This window comes from Ctenopharyngodon idella, chromosome 23, assembly GCF_019924925.1.
Source record: "Ctenopharyngodon idella isolate HZGC_01 chromosome 23, HZGC01, whole genome shotgun sequence".
Taxonomy (NCBI): domain Eukaryota; kingdom Metazoa; phylum Chordata; class Actinopteri; order Cypriniformes; family Xenocyprididae; genus Ctenopharyngodon; species Ctenopharyngodon idella.
In genome coordinates, this window is record NC_067242.1 from 952,288 (window position 1) to 976,201 (window position 23,914).

At 37.1% G+C, this 23,914-nt stretch overlaps 1 protein-coding gene across 1 annotated transcript in view; it reads right to left on the bottom strand.

The window, feature by feature from the left end:
• Nucleotides 1-837: 837 nt before the first annotated feature.
• The window catches only part of tgfbr1b (transforming growth factor, beta receptor 1 b), a 67,625-nt gene continuing 44,548 nt past the window's right edge, over nucleotides 838-23,914 (bottom strand). The window contains exons 4-9 of the mRNA XM_051882897.1: nucleotides 22,988-23,218; nucleotides 22,739-22,906; nucleotides 17,639-17,795; nucleotides 15,372-15,496; nucleotides 15,045-15,175; nucleotides 838-7,530 (exon numbers count right to left, since the gene is read on the bottom strand). Of these exons, the coding sequence (XP_051738857.1) occupies nucleotides 7,405-7,530; nucleotides 15,045-15,175; nucleotides 15,372-15,496; nucleotides 17,639-17,795; nucleotides 22,739-22,906; nucleotides 22,988-23,218 (938 nt within the window). The 3' untranslated portion in view covers nucleotides 838-7,404. The remainder of the gene's footprint in view (nucleotides 7,531-15,044; nucleotides 15,176-15,371; nucleotides 15,497-17,638; nucleotides 17,796-22,738; nucleotides 22,907-22,987; nucleotides 23,219-23,914) is intronic.

The window sequence follows — 23,914 nt, forward strand, 5'->3', positions numbered from 1 at the left end:
GCCATATTCTGAGAGGACCTGTAAAGTTTTAGGTCAGCGCACCCTAGTGGTCAAAAGATAAATTTAAATTTATGAATATGCTTATAACATGAAAAATTTAACATTGTCATTTAACTTACATCATTAGATTTGTTGGCTTATGCAGAGTCCTACGATACCAAATTTGCCATATTCTACCATACTTACAGTCCGCCATATTGAATTTTATTCAAAAGCTACTTTTTCGAACTTCTACAAAATTTGTCCGATTTGTACGAAATTTGGTATGAGCATCTACAGACACTCATGACAAAAAGTTATTAAAAGATTTTTGATAGACCCAACCGTTGTTTTATACTGTGTCAACAAATTTGACTGTGAGCACGCCAAAATAGATATGCGTTTGTATCTTTGTAAAAGTTTTGTGTACTGACAAGAAACTTGGTACATGTCATCACAGGCATGACTTGAGGGTGCATGCAGTTTCGTCACAGCGCCACCTACTGCTCAGAAGTTATAAACCATGTTATTATGTTATAAGTGCTTTAACTGATGTAATTTAAACAGCTTTATTCTAACCTTGTGATCACAGATGTCCACAAATATTTCCTTTTCTGTCCTTATTCAGCTTGACCCCATAATTGTTGCTTGCAGCTATATTTTCATAATGAGATCTTCCATCCACCTTCAGTTCTTTTACTTCAATGAAAGGTTAGATTTTTGCAAATTTTTTGAATAAAAAAAATATAAAAGGATAAACAATGCACATTTATTTTTTCAGCCATGTTTTAGAGTTGAAAGATGATCTTTCATATATGGTTGTCTTTCAGAAACAGGCAAATAAAGACAAATAAAACATAAGAGTTTCAACATCTTGTTTTATTCACACCCATCTCTATCCACTATGTTAGAAAGCAACATGATCTTCACTCTGCTATGATCCTATGCAGTTCATCTGTACGTCTGTACACGCTAGAAAAAGTCAATACATAATGCTTTAGAAATGGAGCAGGGCATCGATGACACCCCACACACTTCTCATTTCTTTTTGTTTTTTTCTTCTTTCTTTTTTTTTTTTTTTTTTTGGAAAAGAAACAGTACAAGGCATTTCTATACAGCTGAGGAGGCATTAAAGGACAGTATGACATCAGTAAAGCACTTGTAATTCATACAGAACAAAAAAAGAGAGAGAAAATAACAAAACCAAATAATGGTTTAAAGAAGGAATATACTGTCTGGACAATAATACAATAACACAATGCCATTGACAAGTACCAGCGACATAAAATGGCATTTAGCATTTCAAAAGAAACAAAACTGCAAACTTGGAGTAAACAAATCAAATATATACAGTGAGGTATAAACACATTGGTCTTCGGAGGAGGAGGAGGTATTTTTTCTCATGACTTTTTGACCTTTTCAAAACTCGTTATTGATTTTTTTTTTTTTTTTTTTTTGTAATTCTTTTAATATGTTTTTTAAAAAAGCAAGTGATGCAAACATTAGAAATAAGTTCCATGCAGTGCATCATTCTAAGTGGAATAAAAAAAAAACTAAATATAGTCAAACATAGGCACCAAATAAAACACAATAAAGCTTTCCACTACCGTCCTCACAATCAGCAGCCATACAGGTGAAATAGCTCTTCAGCCCTTAAACCACCCAGAATTCTCCAGGATTTTTGGTGCTGCCGGGCCACCGTCCCTCATGGGTCTTTTTCACAGTGTCCGTATAATAGCATAGCTGTATAATTAAACAGCACAACGATTGCTAGCGAAGAGCTTGAGGTCTGTGTGACCAAATACATTTGCATAAATGAGTAAAAGACCCGTGTATTTTCATGACACCCCCTTAAAAATGGCGTAAGGGTGACCTTTAGCGAAATTATGCAAATTAACATTCACATCCGTCACATTTAGACAGGTACATCCACGGCCTCAGCTGGATCACATAAAAAGCTGTCGTGGTTACGTTAATTAGTAAATGTACTGACATTATTTTGTGCATTATAATGTGAAACTGCATCTGCTTTTAAAGAATCACAGGCTTATTAATGAAAAGCCGCAGGTTTCGAAGTCTGGGTCATTTAAGGGCACAACATTTCAAGCGTCTGGCTGCTGGAAATACGGCCGCTGTCAATTAAAATCTCCTTGAATGAATGCCTCTCCATCGAGGAGGCACAGAAGTTCATGGAGAGGGATGTCGGCTGCGTGGATTTGTCTCCAACGGCTCGCTCCCTGAATTTGACATAGAAAACTCTGAGCTACAGTAAAAGGGAGCGGAGCGTTTGAGAGGCGCTTGCCGTGTGGAACCAGAGGTGCAACGGTACGGTTTTTATGTCAAGTTGTCGCTGGTGTGGCCAGCGGGATTCCTGCATGTCACTAAAGGAACACCTGGATGCAAATGTGTGAGTCTGAAACGCAATGCTGGTGATTTAAGATGCGAAAGCTGACATCTGTAACAAGTGACGTGGCGTGAGTGAGTAAAAACTGTTCAGCCAGTAATGGAAATGATCACTGGTTGTTCCAAACCAAAAAGAGATATTTTGGAGAATGTGCCGGCTGTTCTTTTCTGTGCAGTTATAGTGATCCAGTGAACTGTTGAAACTGAACCTAATCGCTCAGATTTACCACCAATTTTGTGAACTGGACCAAATATGATTCATCCACTAAATGGACTTGCAGGATTCCTACACAATTTCCATTTCAAAATTCCATATTTTTCCAAACTTTTGCCATGAAAATATTCTGCTGGTATGATTAGAAATTCTTAATTTTATATTTTAGAAAACTTAGCAAGGTCAATAGTCTGGAAACACAAATATTTTTCCATACTTATCCAGACCTGGAAATGACTCAAATCAAATTCCACACTTTTCCAAACTGTGTAGGAACCACGGACATAGCTACCTTGGGTTTGTTGATTTCCCCGACTGGAAAAAAAAAAAAAAAAAAAAAAAAAAAAAAAATCAATCCTACTTGGAATATCGTTCACGTACGGAGTCCCGCACAGGAAATACAGGAAAGAAAAGTAAATTGTGCGCGCGATTTACTATTTCGTTCCCTTGATTTGCTAAATTGTGCGCACTATTTACTATTTCGTTCCCTCGAATTGCTAAATTGTGGGCACAATTTACTATTTCGTTCCCTTGAATTGCTAAATTGTGCGTACGACTTACTATTTCGTTCCCTCGAATTGCTAAATTGTGCGCACGATTTACTATTTCGTTCACTTGAATTGCTAAATTGTGCGTACGACTTACTATTTCGTTCCCTCGAATTGCTAAATTGTGCGCACGATTTACTATTTCGTTCACTTGAATTGCTAAATTGTGCGCACGATTTACTATTTCGTCCCCTCGAATTGCTAAATTGTGCGTACGACTTACTATTTCGTTCCTTCGAATTGCTAAATTGTGCGCACGATTTACTATTTGAATTACTTGGAATATCGTTCACGTACGGAGTCCCGCACAGGAAATACAGGAAAGAAAAGTAAATTGTGCGCGCGATTTACTATTTCGTTCCCTTGATTTGCTAAATTGTGCGCACTATTTACTATTTCGTTCCCTCGAATTGCTAAATTGTGGGCACAATTTACTATTTCGTTCCCTTGAATTGCTAAATTGTGTGCACTATTTACTATTTCGTTCCCTCGAATTGCTAAATTGTGCGTACGACTTACTATTTCGTTCCCTCGAATTGCTAAATTGTGCGCACGATTTACTATTTCGTTCACTTGAATTGCTAAATTGTGCGCACGATTTACTATTTCGTTCCCTCGAATTGCTAAATTGTGCGTACGACTTACTATTTCGTTCCCTCGAATTGCTAAATTGTGCGCACGATTTACTATTTGAATTACTTGGAATATCGTTCACGTACGGAGTCCCGCACAGGAAATACAGGAAAGAAAAGTAAATTGTGCGTACGACTTACTATTTCGCTCCCTCGAATTGCTAAATTGTGCGCACGATTTACTATTTCGTTCCCTCGAATTGCTAAATTGTGCGCACGATTTACTATTTAGTTCCCTCGAATTGCTAAATTGTGCGTACGATTTACTATTTCGTTCACTTGAATTGCTAAATTGTGCGCACAATTTACTATTGTGTGCGCATGATTTAGCAAATCAAGGGACTGAATTAGTAAATCGTGCTCACGATTTAGCCTACTATTTTTTTCCTGCATGTCACGTGCGGGGCTCCGTATGCACAAGTCGTACGAATGACTTTCATGATGCTTTTACAATAAAGTTCTTGAAAGCTACAATCCCGGATCACTTGAAGTGCATGTAAAAGATCGACCTTCAGCGACATTCCCTGAATTCATCTTACAAGGTCATACAGGTTTGGAACTAAATTAGATTTAATAAATGATGATCATTTTTTATTTTTGGCTGAACTACTCCTTTGAGTTTGTTGAAGAAAGCTTTCCCTCAAACCTTCCCTTTGAGCTCTTCTCCTCCTCTGACTGCACTCTCCATTGCTTTTTTGGGTTTAATTTACACTTTTTCCTTCCAGATTTTCCATTAACAAACTGTACACCAGCCTGACAAACATTATACATACATATTTATATACATTTACACATTATTTATAGACCTCCTACACACACATTTTGCATTTCAGCGTGTAGCAGGAGTCATTCATTCATTCATTCATTCATTCATTCATTACACCATTAATACTCTACTGTCCATCCAATGACTGGCACGGTTTCCTTGCACTAATGCCATCTCAAACAAGCTCAGCATAACTGTGATTATTTTAAAATACACTGTAAAAATCAATCCGGTTAAAAGGAAATGTTGAACGTGTCATATTTCGAATAGTTCTTTCCCTTCAGCAGGCAGCCTGCAAATGTTATGGAGCAACCATAACCAGTCTTAAGAATGTAATTCGGGCACTACATGTGATACTAATAACTACCGTGTCCTTTACGTGCTCCAGCAGAGAGACTTGTAATGCATAGCAGCGACGCTTGACCATCAGAAGAGAGAACCCTATTGCCTGAGCAATCAACATTCTAAAACCGCAGTTATTGCTGAACAGATCAACATATTTCCATTTTTTAAAAAGGAATATTCCAGATCCAATGCAAGTTACACTCAATCGACAGCATATCCAAAGAAATTAATAAAAAAAAACACCAAAATCTGACAGTGAGACGCTACCAATGGAAATGAATGAAGCCAATCCATAAACATTAAAAGACAAAGAAGCGTTTACATGCGCCTTCTTGAACCAATCATGCTTAATATGCATAAACCCTAATCTTTTATTGACATAAAGGTCATAAACACTTAAGCATAATCTGATCGGCCATTATTAAATAACCTGATTTTTGGTCATCATCAGCATATTGGCGTGAATGTAAACATGCTCAATATCAAACATTTAACCCAGCCGCTGGGTTAAAACAACCCAGTCGCTGGGTTTGTCCATTTTCAACCCAACTTGGGTCATTTTTAACCCAGCATTTTTAGAGTGTAAAACCCTACAACAACTATTTACAACTCAATTAATAATACAGATGAATTAATCTAAGTGCTTTTATAAAATTCTAAACTTTATATTTTTGCTTTTAAATCCTCAAAACATTCACTTCCATTTCAAGTAACTCCTCCTAACCTCCATTTGTCCTTTTATTAAAGAAAACAAGAGAAAAATCTATAGTTTTTATGGTAATCAATGTTTGATCAATCGATTGAGCTCAACGTGCATTGAATCTGTAATATTCCTTCAATGAAGGGCCCCTAATCTGACTATAAAGATCACTGAAAAGTCACTGGCGATGTTTGTCCATAATAAAAGGTGTCCAAAGTAAAAAAAAAAAAAGAAAAAAGAAAAAAAACCTCTGAAGTTACATGCTTAAATAAGCACCAGAAACTGATACCTTGAGAAAATAGTCAACAGAAACTTGTTCAGCCAAGTTCAGCGTGCCGTTACAGTCTTCATTCATGAGCGCAGCTATGGGAAACAATGCGATCAAATATCCTCCAGCTTTGATACTCGAGACAGCAAAGCTTGTTTGGGTGGCGATACGGTTCATATCCACCGACACACAACTGCTACATTTATGTATTCGGTTACATACAGTACTGATCCTACCACGTTATTATAGTCAGTTCGAACGCAAACAAAACACAAACAACCTCGACATAATCAATTGGTCCCTTAAGGCTTGCTCTTTTAAAGCAGTCCTTGATATTTTTTTCCTCATTTACATTCTATTAGAAAAAGTTGCCACAAAATGTTGGAAAACCTATGGCTTAGTAAATATCCATTTGCTATATTAATCTACCTCGCCATCTTCACGCACCGAGAACGAAATAATCATATGTTTTTATTGGGCAACTTTCAGTATTTTGCTTTCAATTGTGTCCATAGCTAGTCGCTGGCTTGCTATACATTTTTCTTCAGTCCTTTATAAATTTGTAAAGTTTCCTCCGACTGAAGGCGGGCATCTGATCACAGCACCAACGCTTCAGACACTGGATTCCCAGTGTACAGGCGTCCCCCGAAAACACACATTGTTCCATAAAACAAGCTGTAATGTGAAGAGGTCTGGATTGTTGTTACATCCCTCAGTGCTGCATCAATGAAGACAATGAAGAGGCAGAAAAATGAAGAATGGCACCAGCAAATTGGAGTGTGGCGGCCCCCTTTTGCTCCGTGTGCATAAGAGACGTTCCTGGAGAAAGCCTCTGCTCGATACGCTCAGACTGATGGCGTCCGGCGGGGCCGATCACACCATGAGGGTGGGTTGGTTGGTTCAAAGCAGTGGCACTTTCTGGTAACACCTGGCTTGGAAGGCATGGTTGTCATCGTAGTTGTTGTAGCAGAGCAGTAAAAAATATAAAGTAGATACGTTTTATCTATATTGCATATGTCACAGCATGTTCGCCAAGACTGAATGAGGTCGTGTCCAGTTTTGTTTTTGCAAAAACATAACCAAAAAAACAGTTAGACTGACCTGAAGAACTGCAGTGATGAGCGGAAATTAAACACAAGGTGCAAATAAGGTTATTTCTTCGTGAGAGAAAAAACAAACCAAACTCAAATCAACCCGGCCACTGAAGAAAAACGTTATAAATAATCAAAGAATCCTTCTTAGGTAGCACTTTCGCTGAACCCAGCCCTGCCGCGCTGTTGATGCAGTCTGAAAATGAGATCCCAGCACGACACCAGCTGGACGTGGAAGTGGGTTATTACATCATAAAGTCCGTGTTTTCTACCCACGTCAAAGTCCAGGCGCGATTTAAGACCGAGGCAAAGGATGCAGAAACAAACTGACACTTCATTCAAAGTGCTCGTGTCTTCTCTCGAAGACAGAGGGTGATGCAATAATAAAGGATAATGATAAAAGTGATGATAACTATCATAAATCAGTCTAATTGTTGGGCAGACCGAGGGCCGCCGGCCTACATCTTGATGCCCTCCTGCTGGCTGAGCTGTGATAAGGTCTTCTTGATGCGCAGGGCGGTGAGACGCGCGGCTCCATTGGCGTACCAGCACTCTCTCATGATCTTGGCCATCACACGCAGAGCCTGAACACAACCGGAAAGGAAAAAGACATGAGTAATAAAGGAGATGCCAGATGCACTGCTGGCTTTGTCACCTTCATGTTGCGTCCCAAGCCCTAGATGGGTAGATAATTGGGGGCTCGTCCGGGAGGTTTCTTAAAGGATTAGTTCACTTCAGAATGAAAATTTCCTGATAATTTACTCACCCCCACGTCATCCAAGATGTTTATGTCTTTCTTTCTTCAGTCAAAAAGAAATGAACGTTTTTGAGGAAAACATTCCAGGATTTTTCTCCATATAGCGGACTTCACTGGGGTTCAACGGGTTGAAGGTCCAAATTTCAGTGAAGCTTCAAAGAGCTCTACACGATCCCAGACGAGGAATAACAAATGAAACCATCGGCCATTTTCTAAAAAAAATCTAAATTATTTACATTTTAACCGCAAATGCTCGTCTTGCACAAGCTAATCACGTTGGAAAGGTCATGCGTGACCGTAGGCGGAAGTACCGATCCAGTGTTTACAAAGCAAACGTGCAAAGACAAAGTCAAACGGCCTTTACAAAAAAAGGTAAAAACGATGTTGGATGATTTTAAAGTTGGAGGAGAAAATGAGATTTTTCGCCCTACCGCGGTACTTTCTCCTACATCACATGTGACCTTTCCAACGTGATTATGTAATGCGTGGAGCATCACAGAGCAGTGCAAGATGAGAATTTGTTTTTAAAAAGTATATAATTTTTTATTTTATTTTTTATTTTTTTTTAAATAAAATGACTGATTGTTTCCCTAGATAAGACCCTTATTCCTTGTCTGGGATCATGTAGAGCTCTTTAAAGCTGCACTGAAACTGACATTTGGACCTTCAACCCATTGAACCCCAGTGAAGTCCACTATATGGAGAAAAATCCTGGAATGTTTTCCTCAAAAACCTTTATTTCTTTTCAACTGAAAGACAAACATCTTGGATGACATGGGGGTGAGTAAATCATCAAGAAATTTTCATTCTGAAGTGAACTAAGCCTTTAAATTTCTTTTATTAAAACCAGTAATGACATTTAGCTGCTCACCATATCCTGTGTAGATTTTATTGTTTTACCCTCATCCCAAATCCAGACTTTCAATCTTCAAGTATAAAAATCCATCACAAAACTGTGAATAAAAACTATAATCTAATCAGACTTAAATAAACATATCATTTCAGTATTTGTGTTTTGTGATGATAACGCAATGAAACATGGCAAATTGTGAGACAATTTTCCATCCAGACTGTCATACAAAGAAATTATGAACATGTGCAAAAACAAAAACATTATGTTGTAGTCAATGTTTGCTTTTTCCTCAGAGCTTTTTGTTTTTCTGTGCATCTTTTTGCACAGTAAAATAAAACCTGAAGCTGTAATTTGCTTTTTTTGCCAAATAATTTTGTCAGATAAATACCCTAACCAAGTTTAGTGTTTTGTTCTTCCCTCATATTTAAAATACTTAAAAAACATAAAATATTTTCCCTATATTTTGATGGTTTAATCAAACTTGTAGGGTCATTAAAAACTAATATCCCCTCCGGACATCATATAGGTATAAGCTAACACACACACACACACACACACACACACACACACACACGTTCGAACTGACACACACTGTTGCACATTGTTAAAAGATAAATGAAAAACTAGTCAGAATGTGAAAAGTGTAGTAAACCTTTACTTTCTCTTTACTTATATATATATATATATATATATATATAAAAAAAAAAAAACCACACACACACACACACACACACACACACTCGGTCCATTAAAAGGTTAAAAAGTTTTTAGCTCATGAGAAACAAATTCAGTGAAGTGTGTCCAGACAAATTTCAAATACTTTAACTTGTAATTTCTATTCTAATGTTGTACTGACTACAGCAGTTATTTGCCAAATCAGTGTTTTCGTTCTACTGTGAAGTTCATGCTATCTGAGAAACACTAGAATAGATACAAATACGCTCCGTTAGACATGTATTGCCATTATTTGCATATCATCTCCAGCAGAAATCCTCCTCTAAGTGCCCTCAATGAAGTGAAGTGTCAGTCGGAGCACGGCTTCACCACGTCTACTCAGCGCTGGGAATTTTATTAGATACAAATTAGACAAAGCACGTAAAAGAGCAAATAGCTTCAGTTTTATACTTGGCACACTGTTGCCAGCGTATGAAATGCACAACAATCTCTAAAGAGATTTGAGCTCTCTTAGGGGTAATTACCGACACCCACATTCAGCTCTCAGGGTGAAAGTATTCCACAGAATGCAAATCAAATCATTTCTGTTACTGCTTCAGATAGAAGAGAGAGCCATCTATGCACACAACCATAATTTATCTCATTTAGCTGCTCACCAAATCAAAACAGCTGCACAGTTACGGAAGGTCATCCGCCTTGAGGAAGAAAATACAGCCTTACACATGCATTATTGAGTTTGCTAAGTTAGCTTCTTGAAGAGGTTATTAATAACAGACTTGCTTTGAATTTGCTTGCTGCTGAAGTCAGGTCATCTAACAGTCTGGAAAAACTGATTTTTAACAAGCGATACAGTTGAAGGCTTGAGGTCACAACACAACTTTCTATGTGAAGACTTTCTCCCAGTGCAACACAAATTGCCTTTCGCCACCCCTCATGCAGTTAGGCCAACATCAACTTTGATTTAAAGCATTTTTTCAACCATTTAAAGCGTTTTTAGACAAATGAGACTTGTTTGCATTGAATCGGAGGCAGGTGAAAACATACAGTGCTGAACGTTGCGGAAACGCTGTTTGAAAGCCGTTTAAATGTTAATATGTAGAATTAAAAATTTGCTTTATGTACTTTAGTACAACTGACAATCTTAAAGTTTTTGGTCAAACGTGACTTTTTTAGATTTATTTGGCGGCAGATGATGAAAATATTGTGTGCTTTGAATGTTGCGGAAATGTCTGATTTAAACATTAATAATTAGAATTTAATTTTTGTTTTGTGAACTTTATGACAACTGATAGACATCAACTGACACTTTTTTAGACCAACATGACTTTTTTTTCCATCTATTTGGTGGAAAGTGGAAAAAAAGAAAGAAAAAAAACAAACAAACACCCTAAACATTTCTAAAATGTTGTTTGAACGCTGCTTAAATGTTAATTATATGTAGAATTCAAACTTTGCTTTAGGTACTTACAAAACTGTCACAAACATCACTTGACAATCTTTCAAGAGTTTTTAGACAAACGTGACTTGATACAAATGAGAATGAATACTTTATGTACTTTATAACAACTGGCAATTTTAAGGAGTTTTTTTGAACTTTTTGCCTCTTTTTGGTGGCAGGTGAAAATATACGTCCAACATATTGCTAAAATGTTGTTCAAATGCTGTTTAAACGTTAATTATATGTATAAATATAGCTGCGAGCAGCAATTACTGGGGTTCAAGTGCTTTAAGGCCTTTAAGAACATGCGTAAAAAGATATTTTACATATAAAAGATATTTTAAAACATATATGTTTTATTTAGCAAGCATGTAACCACTTAAATCATAGATGGAAAACACCATTTACAGCCAATACAGACAATTTCTTAAGGAAATGCATGGTTTTTAAAGCTTTTTAACAGTTATAGCGCCACCTATGGTCTGATCTCTATAAAAGTTTGCATGCTTGTTTAGAATCTTATCTCACCCATTTTCACGAAATTCTGAGTTTTCCTTTAGGATTTATAGGCTTTTGAGTATATTTCGCCACGCCCATTTTCTAAATGACACTGTTATAGCTATCCAAAGGATAAAGTTCAACTTTTTTTTTTTTTTTTTTTGATAATAATTGACAGAGTCCAGAGAATCGTACTGCACTGGTTTGGTTGCAATGGGGCGAAAAACATAGGATCAGTTCACAAAAGTAGGTTTATTACATAATTGTGAATATTTAATGAATGATTTGATTGACAGCAGTGGTTCTTGAGGCAAAGTGGTTCAGTATGAGGAGATATATTAAATGACATGAATATTGTGTGAATATGTGAAACACCACATGATTACAGAGGCGTAAAACTCATTAGTGCCACCTAGTGGCCGATTTCTTTCAAAATTCTTACAGACCTCTAGTACCATGATGTTCCGATCGGGCCAAAAACCTAGGACTAGTTCGCAAAAGTAGGTTTTTCAGAAAAATCCAAAATACCTGAAAATTTTGCCAAATCCGAGACATAGATTTTGTCCGTTTTGAGCCAAGGATTCCAACGATATAATACACTTGAGCCTAACGGTTTAAGATTTATGAGCCATTTTGTACTTTTGAATGCTGTAGCGCCCCCGTCAGGCCAATCGGGGTGAGCCTTGCTGACACTGTAGACGTTGTGAGTACTACCAGCCCTCAAAGTTTCAAGTCTCTATGACTTACAGTTTGGTCTGCCCAATCACTTTTAGAGGAGAATGCTGATCCTTGGAAATTTTAACTATTACAATAGAGTTTCAGCACTAAGCACTTGAACACCTAATTAAAACTGCTTGCTTTATGTACTTTATGATGCCCCTTACAGGTCATTTTAGCCTCCTTTGGGGTCCATTAAACCCCTTGTAAGTCACACCTTGATACAATCTCAGGCTTTACACTGCACTAGGGAACAAACATTTCCCAAAGACTCAAATCTCCTGCAAGGCATCTGCATGTTCAGGCTAACCTGTAAACAAGAGCAGAATACAGAAATACCATCTGCTTAAAATGCGGTGCCAAACATTAAATGTCACTCGTACTGCAGCTGAGTCACGCTAGAAACACAACGCCGTCCTCTAACAGTGTACGAGAAACAAAGACAGTGTATCGGTTTATGCGAACGGAAGGCAAGTAGTAAAGACACATCTCTATTTCAGAGCCTCTCAGAAACAGTGTTTGGCAGCCTTCATATACTGGAGTCAGATTAGATTTCACAGCTGTGTTATCATGGACAAATCTAATCAAGTTGTGTCACTTCCCAAGTAATAAAGAGGACAGGAGCAAAGCGCGTCTGATGAAACCTGAGCGAGGCTGGATTGGTTCTCTAGCGCGGCTCCCGTGGGATTGTGGTTTCTCAGACGGCAGCAGGGAGCCGGTGTGGGGATTTCAGCGGGAGAGAGCGGCCATTGGGATTCAGTAATGCTCCGGCGGCTGCAGTGATGCGATTACCCCAAACCAGAGGGCAGATCTGTGTATGGTCTAATGAAATGCTGGGAGAATTAACTTCATTGATCTACATGGGGAAATGAAAATGGTTCTTTTGAGAACAACAGGATGTTTTTGAACACAAGAACGCCAGGAGCAAAAATACACACACACACACACACACACAAACACACACGACAACGGTTATTTGACGGTCCTCTTAAAAGAACTAATTTTTTAATATTATTTATGTTTGTTAGGTTTTGCCCATAAATCAAAAATTATTTTTTAGTTTAAATTAATCATATTTTTGTTCTTGTTTTTGAAAATGTACAAATTGCTCTGTGGTGCGACTATCTTCATGAATTGTGATAACATTATGACCACTGACAGCGGTGGACAGGGGTCAGCATGGGCACCCTGACTGGTCTGTGTCTATGCAGCTCCATACGCAACAAACTGATGCACTGTGTATTCTGACACCTTTCTATCAGAACCAGCATTAACTTCTTGAGCAGTTTGAGCTACAGTAGCTCGTCTGTTGGATCGGACCACACGGGCCAGCCTTCGCTCCCCACGTTCACCACTGTTCCTTCCTTGGAGCACTTTTGATAGATATTGACCACTGCAGACCGGGAACACCCCAGAAGAGCTGCAGTTTTGGAGATGCTCTGACCCAGTCGTCTAGCCATCACAATTTGGCCCTTGTCAAACTCCCTCAAATCCTTACGTTTGCCCATTTTTCCTGCTTCTAACACATCAACTTTGAGGACAAAATGTTCATTTGCTGCCTAATATATCCACCCACTAACAGGTGCCGTGATGAAGAGATAATCAGTGTTATTCACTTCACCTGTCAGTGCTCATAATGTTATGCCTGATCAGTGTGTATGTATGTGTATTTATATATATATATATATATATATATATATATATACACACATACACACACATATATGAGCTGCATGATTTTCAATACATTGAGAATCATGATTTTTGTTTCAAACGGAGATCACGATTGTCCCATGATTCTGAATAGGCAACTGAACAAAATAACATGTAATTTATTAGAGGTTCTGACAAAATGTTAATTGCTGCAGTCTGTTTAAAATGTTTAATTTGAATGAATTATTTAAAAAAATTGGTTTGAATCAAGACTTCACTTCTTTCATTACTGGATGAATCAGCGTTTTTGAATGAATCTATTGAGTGAATGATTCAATGACTCACTCATGAAGACTACACTTCTTTCATTACTGGATGAATCAGCATTCTTGAACGAATCTCTTGATAGAATGATTCAATGACAAATACTGTTTTAACAGTCACTTGTCACCACCTACTGGTGTAACGATGTAATCAATACAATCTTTATTTGAAGCATCAAGTTATTTTGAAAGGTGATTTACTCTATTTTGATCACTTCCGTAGACATCAGTGTTTATATCTGAACTATAAACTTTTATCCCAGTACTTCTGTGATAATCTGAATTATTGTAAGGCAGAAATAATGATATTTGTGTGGTTAAAAAGACTGTTTGTGAAGCTGTTTCATACCAATACATGACAACGGCTCTCTCTGGATCAGAATGCAAATCTGAATGTTCGCTGTGATCCTACTTGTCAAAGGTTTAATAGACATAGCGCCAAATCAGTCATATGCAGTAGGTATAAGATCATGTGAGTGTTTGAATCGAGACTGCAATCTCTTAATGATTATTTTGTCAATTAACAAGTCCTGTAGTGCTACCGAGTGACTCATAAAACCCTTTTCTAAACGAATAGTCTCTTTGGGATCCTTAAAAAAGGTTGCTAATAAGGTCCAAAACAGGAAATAAACAAGAATAAATAGAATATTTTCAAGCTTTTAAAGTTAGGAAGAATGAGACTTTTACCCTAAATCGTAATGTTTGTGTGGACAGGGTATCTGCAGGATTTTTAAAATCAAATTTAAAAACCATTTTTGAGACCAGCACAAATAAAATGAATACCATATGAGCGTGGTAGAGCAATCTATGATCATATCCAAACCATAAAATGACGGTAAACCTAATGATTTAAACTTTACAGTTCAAATAACACGGGGTTAGACAAAAACTAAAAAGGTTTTTTAAGGATAAATGAGTTTGTGCATATGATATAATCACCATAAGGTAAACATAGTCATAATTCATCAACAGTAGATCAAAGAAATTTTGAAGTTCGCCTTTTGAAGTTTAATAATCAAATACAGCCAAATCGTGATTACTGCTTTTCCAATACACTTTCCTTCATAAAAATAAATACATTGTAACCTAAAATCATGAAGTTTAAAAAAAATGTTTATTTGTCAGCTCACACTGACGGGTTGGTTTTCATTCCCCTCTCTTTATTCTCAAGTTTGTGTTCTCACCTCACAGCTCTGCCACCTGTTGGGAATGTTGGGCCGCAGCTTCTGCTCACACACGACTCTCCTCATCTCCTCCACCGACGGGTCCGACTGCACCAGGTCATAGTACGGCAGCTGGTAGTCTTCATGAATGCCTGCAGGAAAGTGTGTGCGAGGTATGTTAGCACAAAGAAACAAAACAACATACTGCTGGTACAGATTTCACACAATACTTGATCTCCTGTACTGAAAAGGGGAATGAAGAAACAATGGGAAATTATTATGCACGTATTTAAGCAGCAGCAACACTAAAACAGTTATTAAAGAAGAGCGAAGAGTCCTCAATAATACCTCCAATAGAACATCTGCTGGCAATTTCCCAGAAGACGAGTCCCATGGCGTAGATGTCGGCCCTCTTGAACGACTCAAAATGCTTCATGTTTATTGAATCGTCAAGCACTTCTGGGGCCATATACCTGTTGAAAGACACCAAGTAATTATATTTGATGAAGCAAAGCAAAATCATAATTCAGAGATTTGATGATACAAAAGCAAAGTCTTTCTCAAGGTTCAATGTAGTTTCACCAAGGGATGAAAAAATGCCCTGAAAAGGAGAGAAAGCAGCTGGTTTCGAGGTAGTATGAAAATAAATCAATATATAATTAAAATTTAATTAAAAAAGCACAGCAGGCCTGAACTTCACAAGGCTGGTGCATCTATTTTTTGTACTTCATTGTACATGAATTGTTGTTTTTAAACTTGATCCTAAAACATAAAAAAATGCCAGCAAGTTCAAAATATTTCATAGTGTTTTGTATTTTGGTTGTATTTAAAATGTTAATAATTTCATGCAACTAACCCTAATAACCCTATACATGTTGTTAGTTAATATTACTCAGTACTTGAATGTATGATTACACTGGAACAAGGACACCTTAAAATAAAGTAACCAAAGAGGTTTATAAAACAACACAGATTACTGTGAACAGTGTAACATTTTTGAAAACCATTTCTGAAAAGGTGCATTAAAAACATCACAACCTTAAAACTGTGGTGTTAATTAGCTGTTACCTGCGAGATCAAACGACACGTCTCGGAGGTAAAGTCTGTTATCAAACCAGAACAGGAATAACAGCACATGGTTGTTGTGTTATTGTGAAATCTTTCACAGGAAGTCAAAGTATTAACAGACTAATCTCCTCCTCCTCCAGATTTCGGCAGGGTGAAGTCAGTTTCTTGATCCTGATTAATCGGGATAAATTCAAGAGATCTAGAATTCATCCCAGAGTCGCTGCGTTACCCATGATGTCAATGTTGACCTCTGAGAGGCTCGCTGAGCGTAAATGGAACATGCACTCATTTCATGCTAGTCTGTTGACTTAATTATATCGCCAGGGCAAATGGTTTAAGTAAACTGAGAGATCGTTCCTTTCCAACACGTTAATTCAGTTTGACGCAATTTCATCTGCGACATGCAAATTACAGTGGATGAATCATGAAACGTCCACACGCTCTGCTAAAATAAGAAAGGGACAAGTACTTAGATTTGAGTTGAGTAAAAGTCTTTAACCCTTTAAGCCCTGAAGGCATTTTTAGAGTTGTTTTTTCTAAATTACATACACAAAAGTAAAGACTCATAACTCAAAAACTATAGCAAGGAGAGTCAAAAGGTAGGTATCGTTTGATAGAAAACAGTTTAAATTTTTAGAAAATATACATTTTCATTACATTTGGACATTCTCATGCTGAGAAACTGCTGATAAATGATTAAGAAATATATATAATTATTATAATTTTACATATCTTTCTTATTTGACATGCAATAACTCAGGAAGGAAATACTGTAGTTCCCCTACATGTGAGCTGCATATGGATCAAATTTTGTGGTGATAGCATAAAGTCATCAAAAGTTACAGCATTTGGAACCAAAAAAGCCTTTTTGTTTAGACTTGGCGCCCTCTAATGGGCATTTTTAAAATTGTTCCTTAATAGATTCAATGAATTATATTGATGTTTGGACTCATTTTAATCGTGAGAATCTACTGTAAATAATGATGTGCCATTTTCCACAATCTGAGCATATTTCATGAAGTTACGAGCAAAGACGTGACATAAATGCTGCATCGGTATATTATTCACATATGGGTCTTGCGGAGCTTCACGTACAAAAACTCATTCAAGTTTAGTCAAAGCCCAAAACAATTATGCTTGTTGTATTCTACTCCGTGAGACCTTTCAAATGACATGAAACATGATTATCTGAGCTGTATGAAGTTTTTGACACATTGCAGCACGTAGTACAAAAAGTATTTCATAAATTATGATTTTTTTTCTTTTCTATTTATCAGCAAATAACTCAGCACTACTTAGGAGTTAATCAAATTGGCTACATTTATTGTAAAGTTCAGACTCTAAGCTTTCAAATAACACCTATTTTGTGTTGATCAAGGCAGTAGTTTTGAAAAATATGATTATTAATTTTTTCATAGCTAGGTGGCGCCTGTGGGCGGTACACTCCGTTTTAGAGAAACTACTCAGCACTCACTAACAGCCAGCGAGCTGAAACCCTATCTGAAATTCCCTGAGGATCGAGAGGAAGAGTGATGGGAGAACATTACCGTTTGGTGCCCACTCTGTGATTGGGAGCGATGTCGATGGTGTCGGTGGCAGAATCGTGACGGACGGCCAAACCCAGGTCTGCGATGCAGCATGTGCCGTTCTTCTTGACCAGAATGTTCTTTGATTTCAGATCCCTGTGGGCGATAGCAGGCTTACCTGGAATCAAACGCAGGAACACCAGATTAGAGAAAGGGCTGAAGAGGAAACGGTCACATTCTCACGCAGAGCCACAGACCGATAAAGGGATCGTTCTCCCGGACACGTGAATTCTCCCTCATGTCGTTCACAAATGGAGTTTGTGTTTTTAATGAAATATGAGAGATTTTTCCATTTTACCAAAACTTCAAGCTTTAAAAAGTTCATAAAGACACTGTAAAAGTGATCCATATGAATCGCTTTATATGATGAACAGATTTCTTTTATTCACATATCAGGAGCACACATAGAGCTCATCAACTACGATCAACAGAAGCAAGGTTCTGCTAGCATGATTTAACGTTAAGATGTTACTAGCATTATTTAACACACCGCTAGCATGTTTTAACATGCTGCTAGCATGATTTAACGCATTGTTATCATGTTTCTAGCATGGATTAACACATTGCTAGCATGATTTAACGTTAACATTTTGCTAGCATTATTTAGCACATGTACATGTTTTAATATGTTGCTAGCATGTTTCTAGCATGATTTAACACATTGTTAGCATGTTTAAACATGTTCCTTTCCCAATTTAACACATTGTTAACATGTTTCTAACATGATTTAACACATTGCTAACTTGTTTCTAGCTTAACAAATTAACATGTTTTAACATGTTGCTATCCAAATTTAACACATTGTTAGCATGTTTCTGACATGATTTAACACATTGCTAACATGTTTCTAGCTTGATTTAACAAATTAACATTTTAACATGTTGCTATCCCGATTTAACATGATGCTAGCATGTTTCTAACATGATTTAACACATTGCTAACATCTTTCTAGCTTGATTTAACAAATTAACGTTTTAACATGTTGCTATCCCAATTTAACACATTGCTAGCATGTTTCTGACATGATTTAACACATTGCTAACATGTTTCTAGCTTGATTTAACAAATTAACATTTTAGCATGTTGCTATCCCGATTTAACACATTGCTAGCATGTTTCTGACATGATTTAACACATTGCTAACATGTTTCTAGCTTGATTTAACAAATTAACGTTTTAACATGTTGCTATCCCGATTTAACACATTGCTAGCATGTTTTTGACATGATTTAACACATTGCTAACATGTTTCTAGCTTGATTTAACAAATTAACGTTTTAACATGTTGCTATCCCGATTTAACACATTGCTAGCATGTTTTTGACATGATTTAACACATTGCTAACATGTTTCTAGCTTGATTTAACAAATTAACGTTTTAACATGTTGCTATCCCGATTTAACATGATGCTAGCATGTTTCTAACATGATTTAACACATTGCTAACATGTTTCTAGCTTGATTTAACAAATTAACATTTTAACATGTTGCTATCCCGATTTAACATGATGCTAGCATGTTTCTAACATGATTTAACACATTGCTAACATCTTTCTAGCTTGATTTAACAAATTAACGTTTTAACATGTTGCTATCCCAATTTAACACATTGCTAGCATGTTTCTGACATGATTTAACACATTGCTAACATGTTTCTAGCTTGATTTAACAAATTAACATTTTAGCATGTTGCTATCCCGATTTAACACATTGCTAGCATGTTTCTGACATGATTTAACACATTGCTAACATGTTTCTAGCTTGATTTAACAAATTAACGTTTTAACATGTTGCTATCCCGATTTAACACATTGCTAGCATGTTTTTGACATGATTTAACACATTGCTAACATGTTTCTAGCTTGATTTAACAAATTAACGTTTTAACATGTTGCTATCCCGATTTAACATGATGCTAGCATGTTTCTAACATGATTTAACACATTGCTAACATGTTTCTAGCTTGATTTAACAAATTAACGTTTTAACATGTTGCTATCCCGATTTAACACATTGCTAGCATGTTTCTGACATGATTTAACACATTGTTAAAATGTTTCTAACATGAATTAGCACATTGCTAACGTTTCTAACATGTTGCTATCCTGATTTAGTATGTTATGTTAACAACATGTTAAAATATGCTAGCAATGTGCTAATTCATGCTAGAAACATGCTAACAAAACAAAAATAACGACTTTATTCAACAATTTCCTCTGTCAGTCTCCTATGTAGTTTATGCTGAAGACACATTGCAGCGCTTCCGTGTTCTACGTCAGAACGCCGGCTCATTATTGGCCGGCTCCTGTGTCAGCATCACATGCATGATTTTTGTTTTGTTTTTGCGCACAAAAATTATTCTCATCTGTTCATAACATTAAGGTTGAACCACTGCAGTCACATGACTGTTTTAACAATGTCTTTAGTACCTTTCTGGACTTTACATGTGGTAATTTCGTTGCTTTCAATGGGAGATAAAAATCGGATTTCATCAAAAATATCTTAATGTGTGTTCCAAAGACAAATGAAGGTCTTCCGGATGTGGAATGACATGAGGGTGAGTAATTAATGACAGAATTTTCATTTTTGGGTGAACACTTGAATGTCTGTAGTCTCCTGTCAAACTCTTCAGCAGGTTCCCTAGTGAGCCTGAAGGTTCAGACAGCAACATGTACATGCTGAGGCTGCATCGAACCGTCAGCAAAATAGAGCTACAAATAATGAAAGTGTTTATTGGAGCCACAGTGAATCGCTCCCCCTGGGAACGCGGCGCTGCTGTGTGTGGGTTTACATGCATTATGCATTATGATGCATGCAGTCGTGTGTGTTTCACTGTAACCTGTTGGAAGTTTCCACACTGCTGCCAGTGTCAGAAATCAATGCTAGACAGAGTCCACAGCCGCACTGCATCCACTCATGAAATAGTAATGTGGTGGTACAGAAATGGTATCAGATAGTTTAATATATTTACCATGCTACTGAATGCATACCCTGTTAATGATTTCAATATCATTCATGTCTTTAGTGCAAACTGTGTTGAATTTTACTAATGCTCAGGGTTTAAAAATGAGCAACAGTAACAGCGATGCTTGCCTTGTAATGCATTATTTGCAGCAGTCATAAACAAATGAAAGCTTCGTTATAGCTTTAGTACTACAATAGACCGTGCTGAATTGAGCTTGATTGTGACTCTCTCATAGTTTAATGGGGCATTATGTCTCAATTATAAGAATGCAATAAAGCTGCCACGCCGATAAATGATGCTTGCCTTAACAACAAATTACTCATGAAACCCCATCAACTACTCTTCACTGAGATGAAGATGTCTAAATCAAGCAAAAATGCTTCGATTTTGGACTTTGAAAGGCAAACAGTGACTATTTTGTAATTTAAATGGATAAATATTTCCTGGAGCCATTGGTGGATCAATAAGCAAGACCTGTAAAGTTGATTTGGCATCATGGGAACGGATGCAGCACAGCCTGTGTGAAGACGAGTGAACATCTGCTGCGGCTCGCGTGATCATGACAAGCTGAGGCTGAGCGCGGGGAACCGACAGACAGCCGATGGCAGCCTTTCTGCGCCAAACCACGCTGAAGGAAACTCGCATCTCTTGAAAAGCTCTCATTTGATTTCTCCAAGAGTTTCGCCAACAGCATGTTCAGTGTTTCTGTCAGCACTGAGGGCAGCTGCTGAAATCCACTCATTCCTTACAAAAGAACTAAAAAACTACACGAGTATAGTTTGATGTTGGTCGAAATTTTTAAATAAAAGTTTTACTCAATAAAATACTGGTCAATGAAATACAAAATAATAAATAAAAAATAATAAAATACTGTTAACATGTTCTAACACATTGTTAATGTTTAAGCAAGTTGCTAACATGTTTCTAGCATGAATTAGCACATTGCTAACATGTTTAACATGATTTAACATGTTGCTAGCATGTTTCTGATTTAACACATTGCTAACATGATTTAACATTGTTAGCATGTTTCTAGCATGAATTAACACATTGCTAACATGATTTATTGTTAACATGTTGCTAGCATTAACAAAGCTAGCATGTTTTAACATGTTGCTAGCATGATTTAACACTTTGTTAGCATGTTTCTAGCATTAAATAACACATTGCTAGCATGACTTACCATTAACATGTACTAACATGTTGCTAACATGTTTCTAACATGATTTAACACATTGTTAGCATGTTTTAACATGTTACTATCCCAATTTAACATGTTGCTAGCATGTTTCTAGTATGATTTTACACTTTGCTAACATGATTTAACACATTGTTAGCATGTTTCTAGCATGAATTAACACATTGCAAACATGATTTAAATGTTAACATTTTGATAGCATTAACACATTACTAACATGATTTAACGTTGCTAGCATTTTTCTAGCATGATTTAACACATTGTTAGCATATTTTAACGTTCCTATCCCAAATTAGCACGTTGCTAGCATGTTTCTAACATGATTTAGAACACTGCTAACAGGTATCTAGCTTGATTTGACACATTGTTAACATGTTTTAACATGTTGCTAACATGATTTAACGCATTGTTAGCATGTTTCTAGCATGAATTAACACATTGCTAGCATGATTTAACGTTAACATGTTGCTAGCATGTTTAATGTGTTTGCTAGCAAAATTTAACATGTTAGCACACATTAAAGAGCCACAAAATGGTATTAATGGCTTGAATTTGAAATCTAAATATTTGTTTCATATCGTAAGTATCAAAGCACAAAGATTAGTGTGATTATTGAATGGCAGGAGCTATAAATAATTTTTAGTGAAGTTTTGTTCACAAATCAACTGAAAACAGCATCTAAAAGATCAATTCTTGGGATTCAAAAATCAAAATGAGAATCGATTAAAATTGAGAAATCAACCCAGCCCAATTTTTTGTGTTTCCAAAAAGAATTAAATTTCCCTCAAACACACTCAAGATGCACAGAAGCACAGCATAAGACACAGCGGCTGGTCTTTGTTATCAGCGATTACGCTGCTGACTTCAGCTTTCAGGATGCAGGTGAACTAACAAGTACCTTGTGTTCCCACAATCTCCATGTGCAGGTGAGCCAGGCCACTGGCAGTGGACAAGGACAGCTTGATCATGCCCTCCACCGTCACCGTGTAGCGGTTCAGGTAGTCGAACAGGGAGCCGTGCTCATGGTAGTCCGATACTAGCCACAGCTGCGTCCACGTCCCATTGTCTGACGAGAAGAAAAGACAGATTAGATGAGCAAACAGCAGCTGATCTCAACTCATCCCAGCATGCAGCAGTGCTTTCGAACCTTTGTTGTCTGCGGCGATGAAGCCGAGGATATTCTCGTGCCGGAGCATGACGGTCTGGTAGATCTCGGCCTCCCGAAACCAAGAACGTTCCTCTCTGGAGGAGAAGATCTTGACGGCCACCTCCTCTCCTCTCCACTTGCCCCTCCACACCTCTCCGAAGCGGCCCTTCCCGATGCTCTCCTGCAGGATAATGGTTCTAGCTATAGTCCTCTGCACCAGCAGCGGGAGACCTGGAAGAGAGAAGACGCACAGACCGACTTATAGATATATGCATGTTGTCATATGAACAATTCATTTAGACTTCAAGTCTCACAAATGTGCATGTTTAATAATAACAGTAACAGTTTGAGCCGGTTTTACTCACAAGTTTGAATTACAGACATGCCATTTGCTCGTAACACAACAGAAATCTGCATTGTCTATTTATTATAACTCCAGGGCTCCAGACTAACATTTGAGAGCAGTGGCACCAGTGTCACCAAGATCTACAGAAGGTGGCGCCAGCACCTGATTTGGTGGCATTGGGCGGGATTTAATCATAAAGGTTATTTAATCATATTACTATTGTTTTGCATTAATAAGTGCAGTTACTAATAATATTACACGTTAATTTATCAGAAATGTGACAGAAAAGCAATGAGATTGAATTGAGATGTAGATAAAATTAACTTTTATTGATGACAGTAACATGCAAAAACCACATTTTTATAGGGAAAAAAAATGTAAATATTCTACTCTTATTAACTGTGCCATACTGAACTGACCGACAGCTTCAGTGATTATAAAATGAGCGCTTTTTACTTGCTTTCTGTGTAATTTAGTCACAATTTGAAGAAAAGTTTTTGTTTTTCATGAGACTTTATGACTTTTCCCCATATAGGGAGTGGAAATGGCCAATACTCCAATAAGTGATCCTCTGCCGCCAT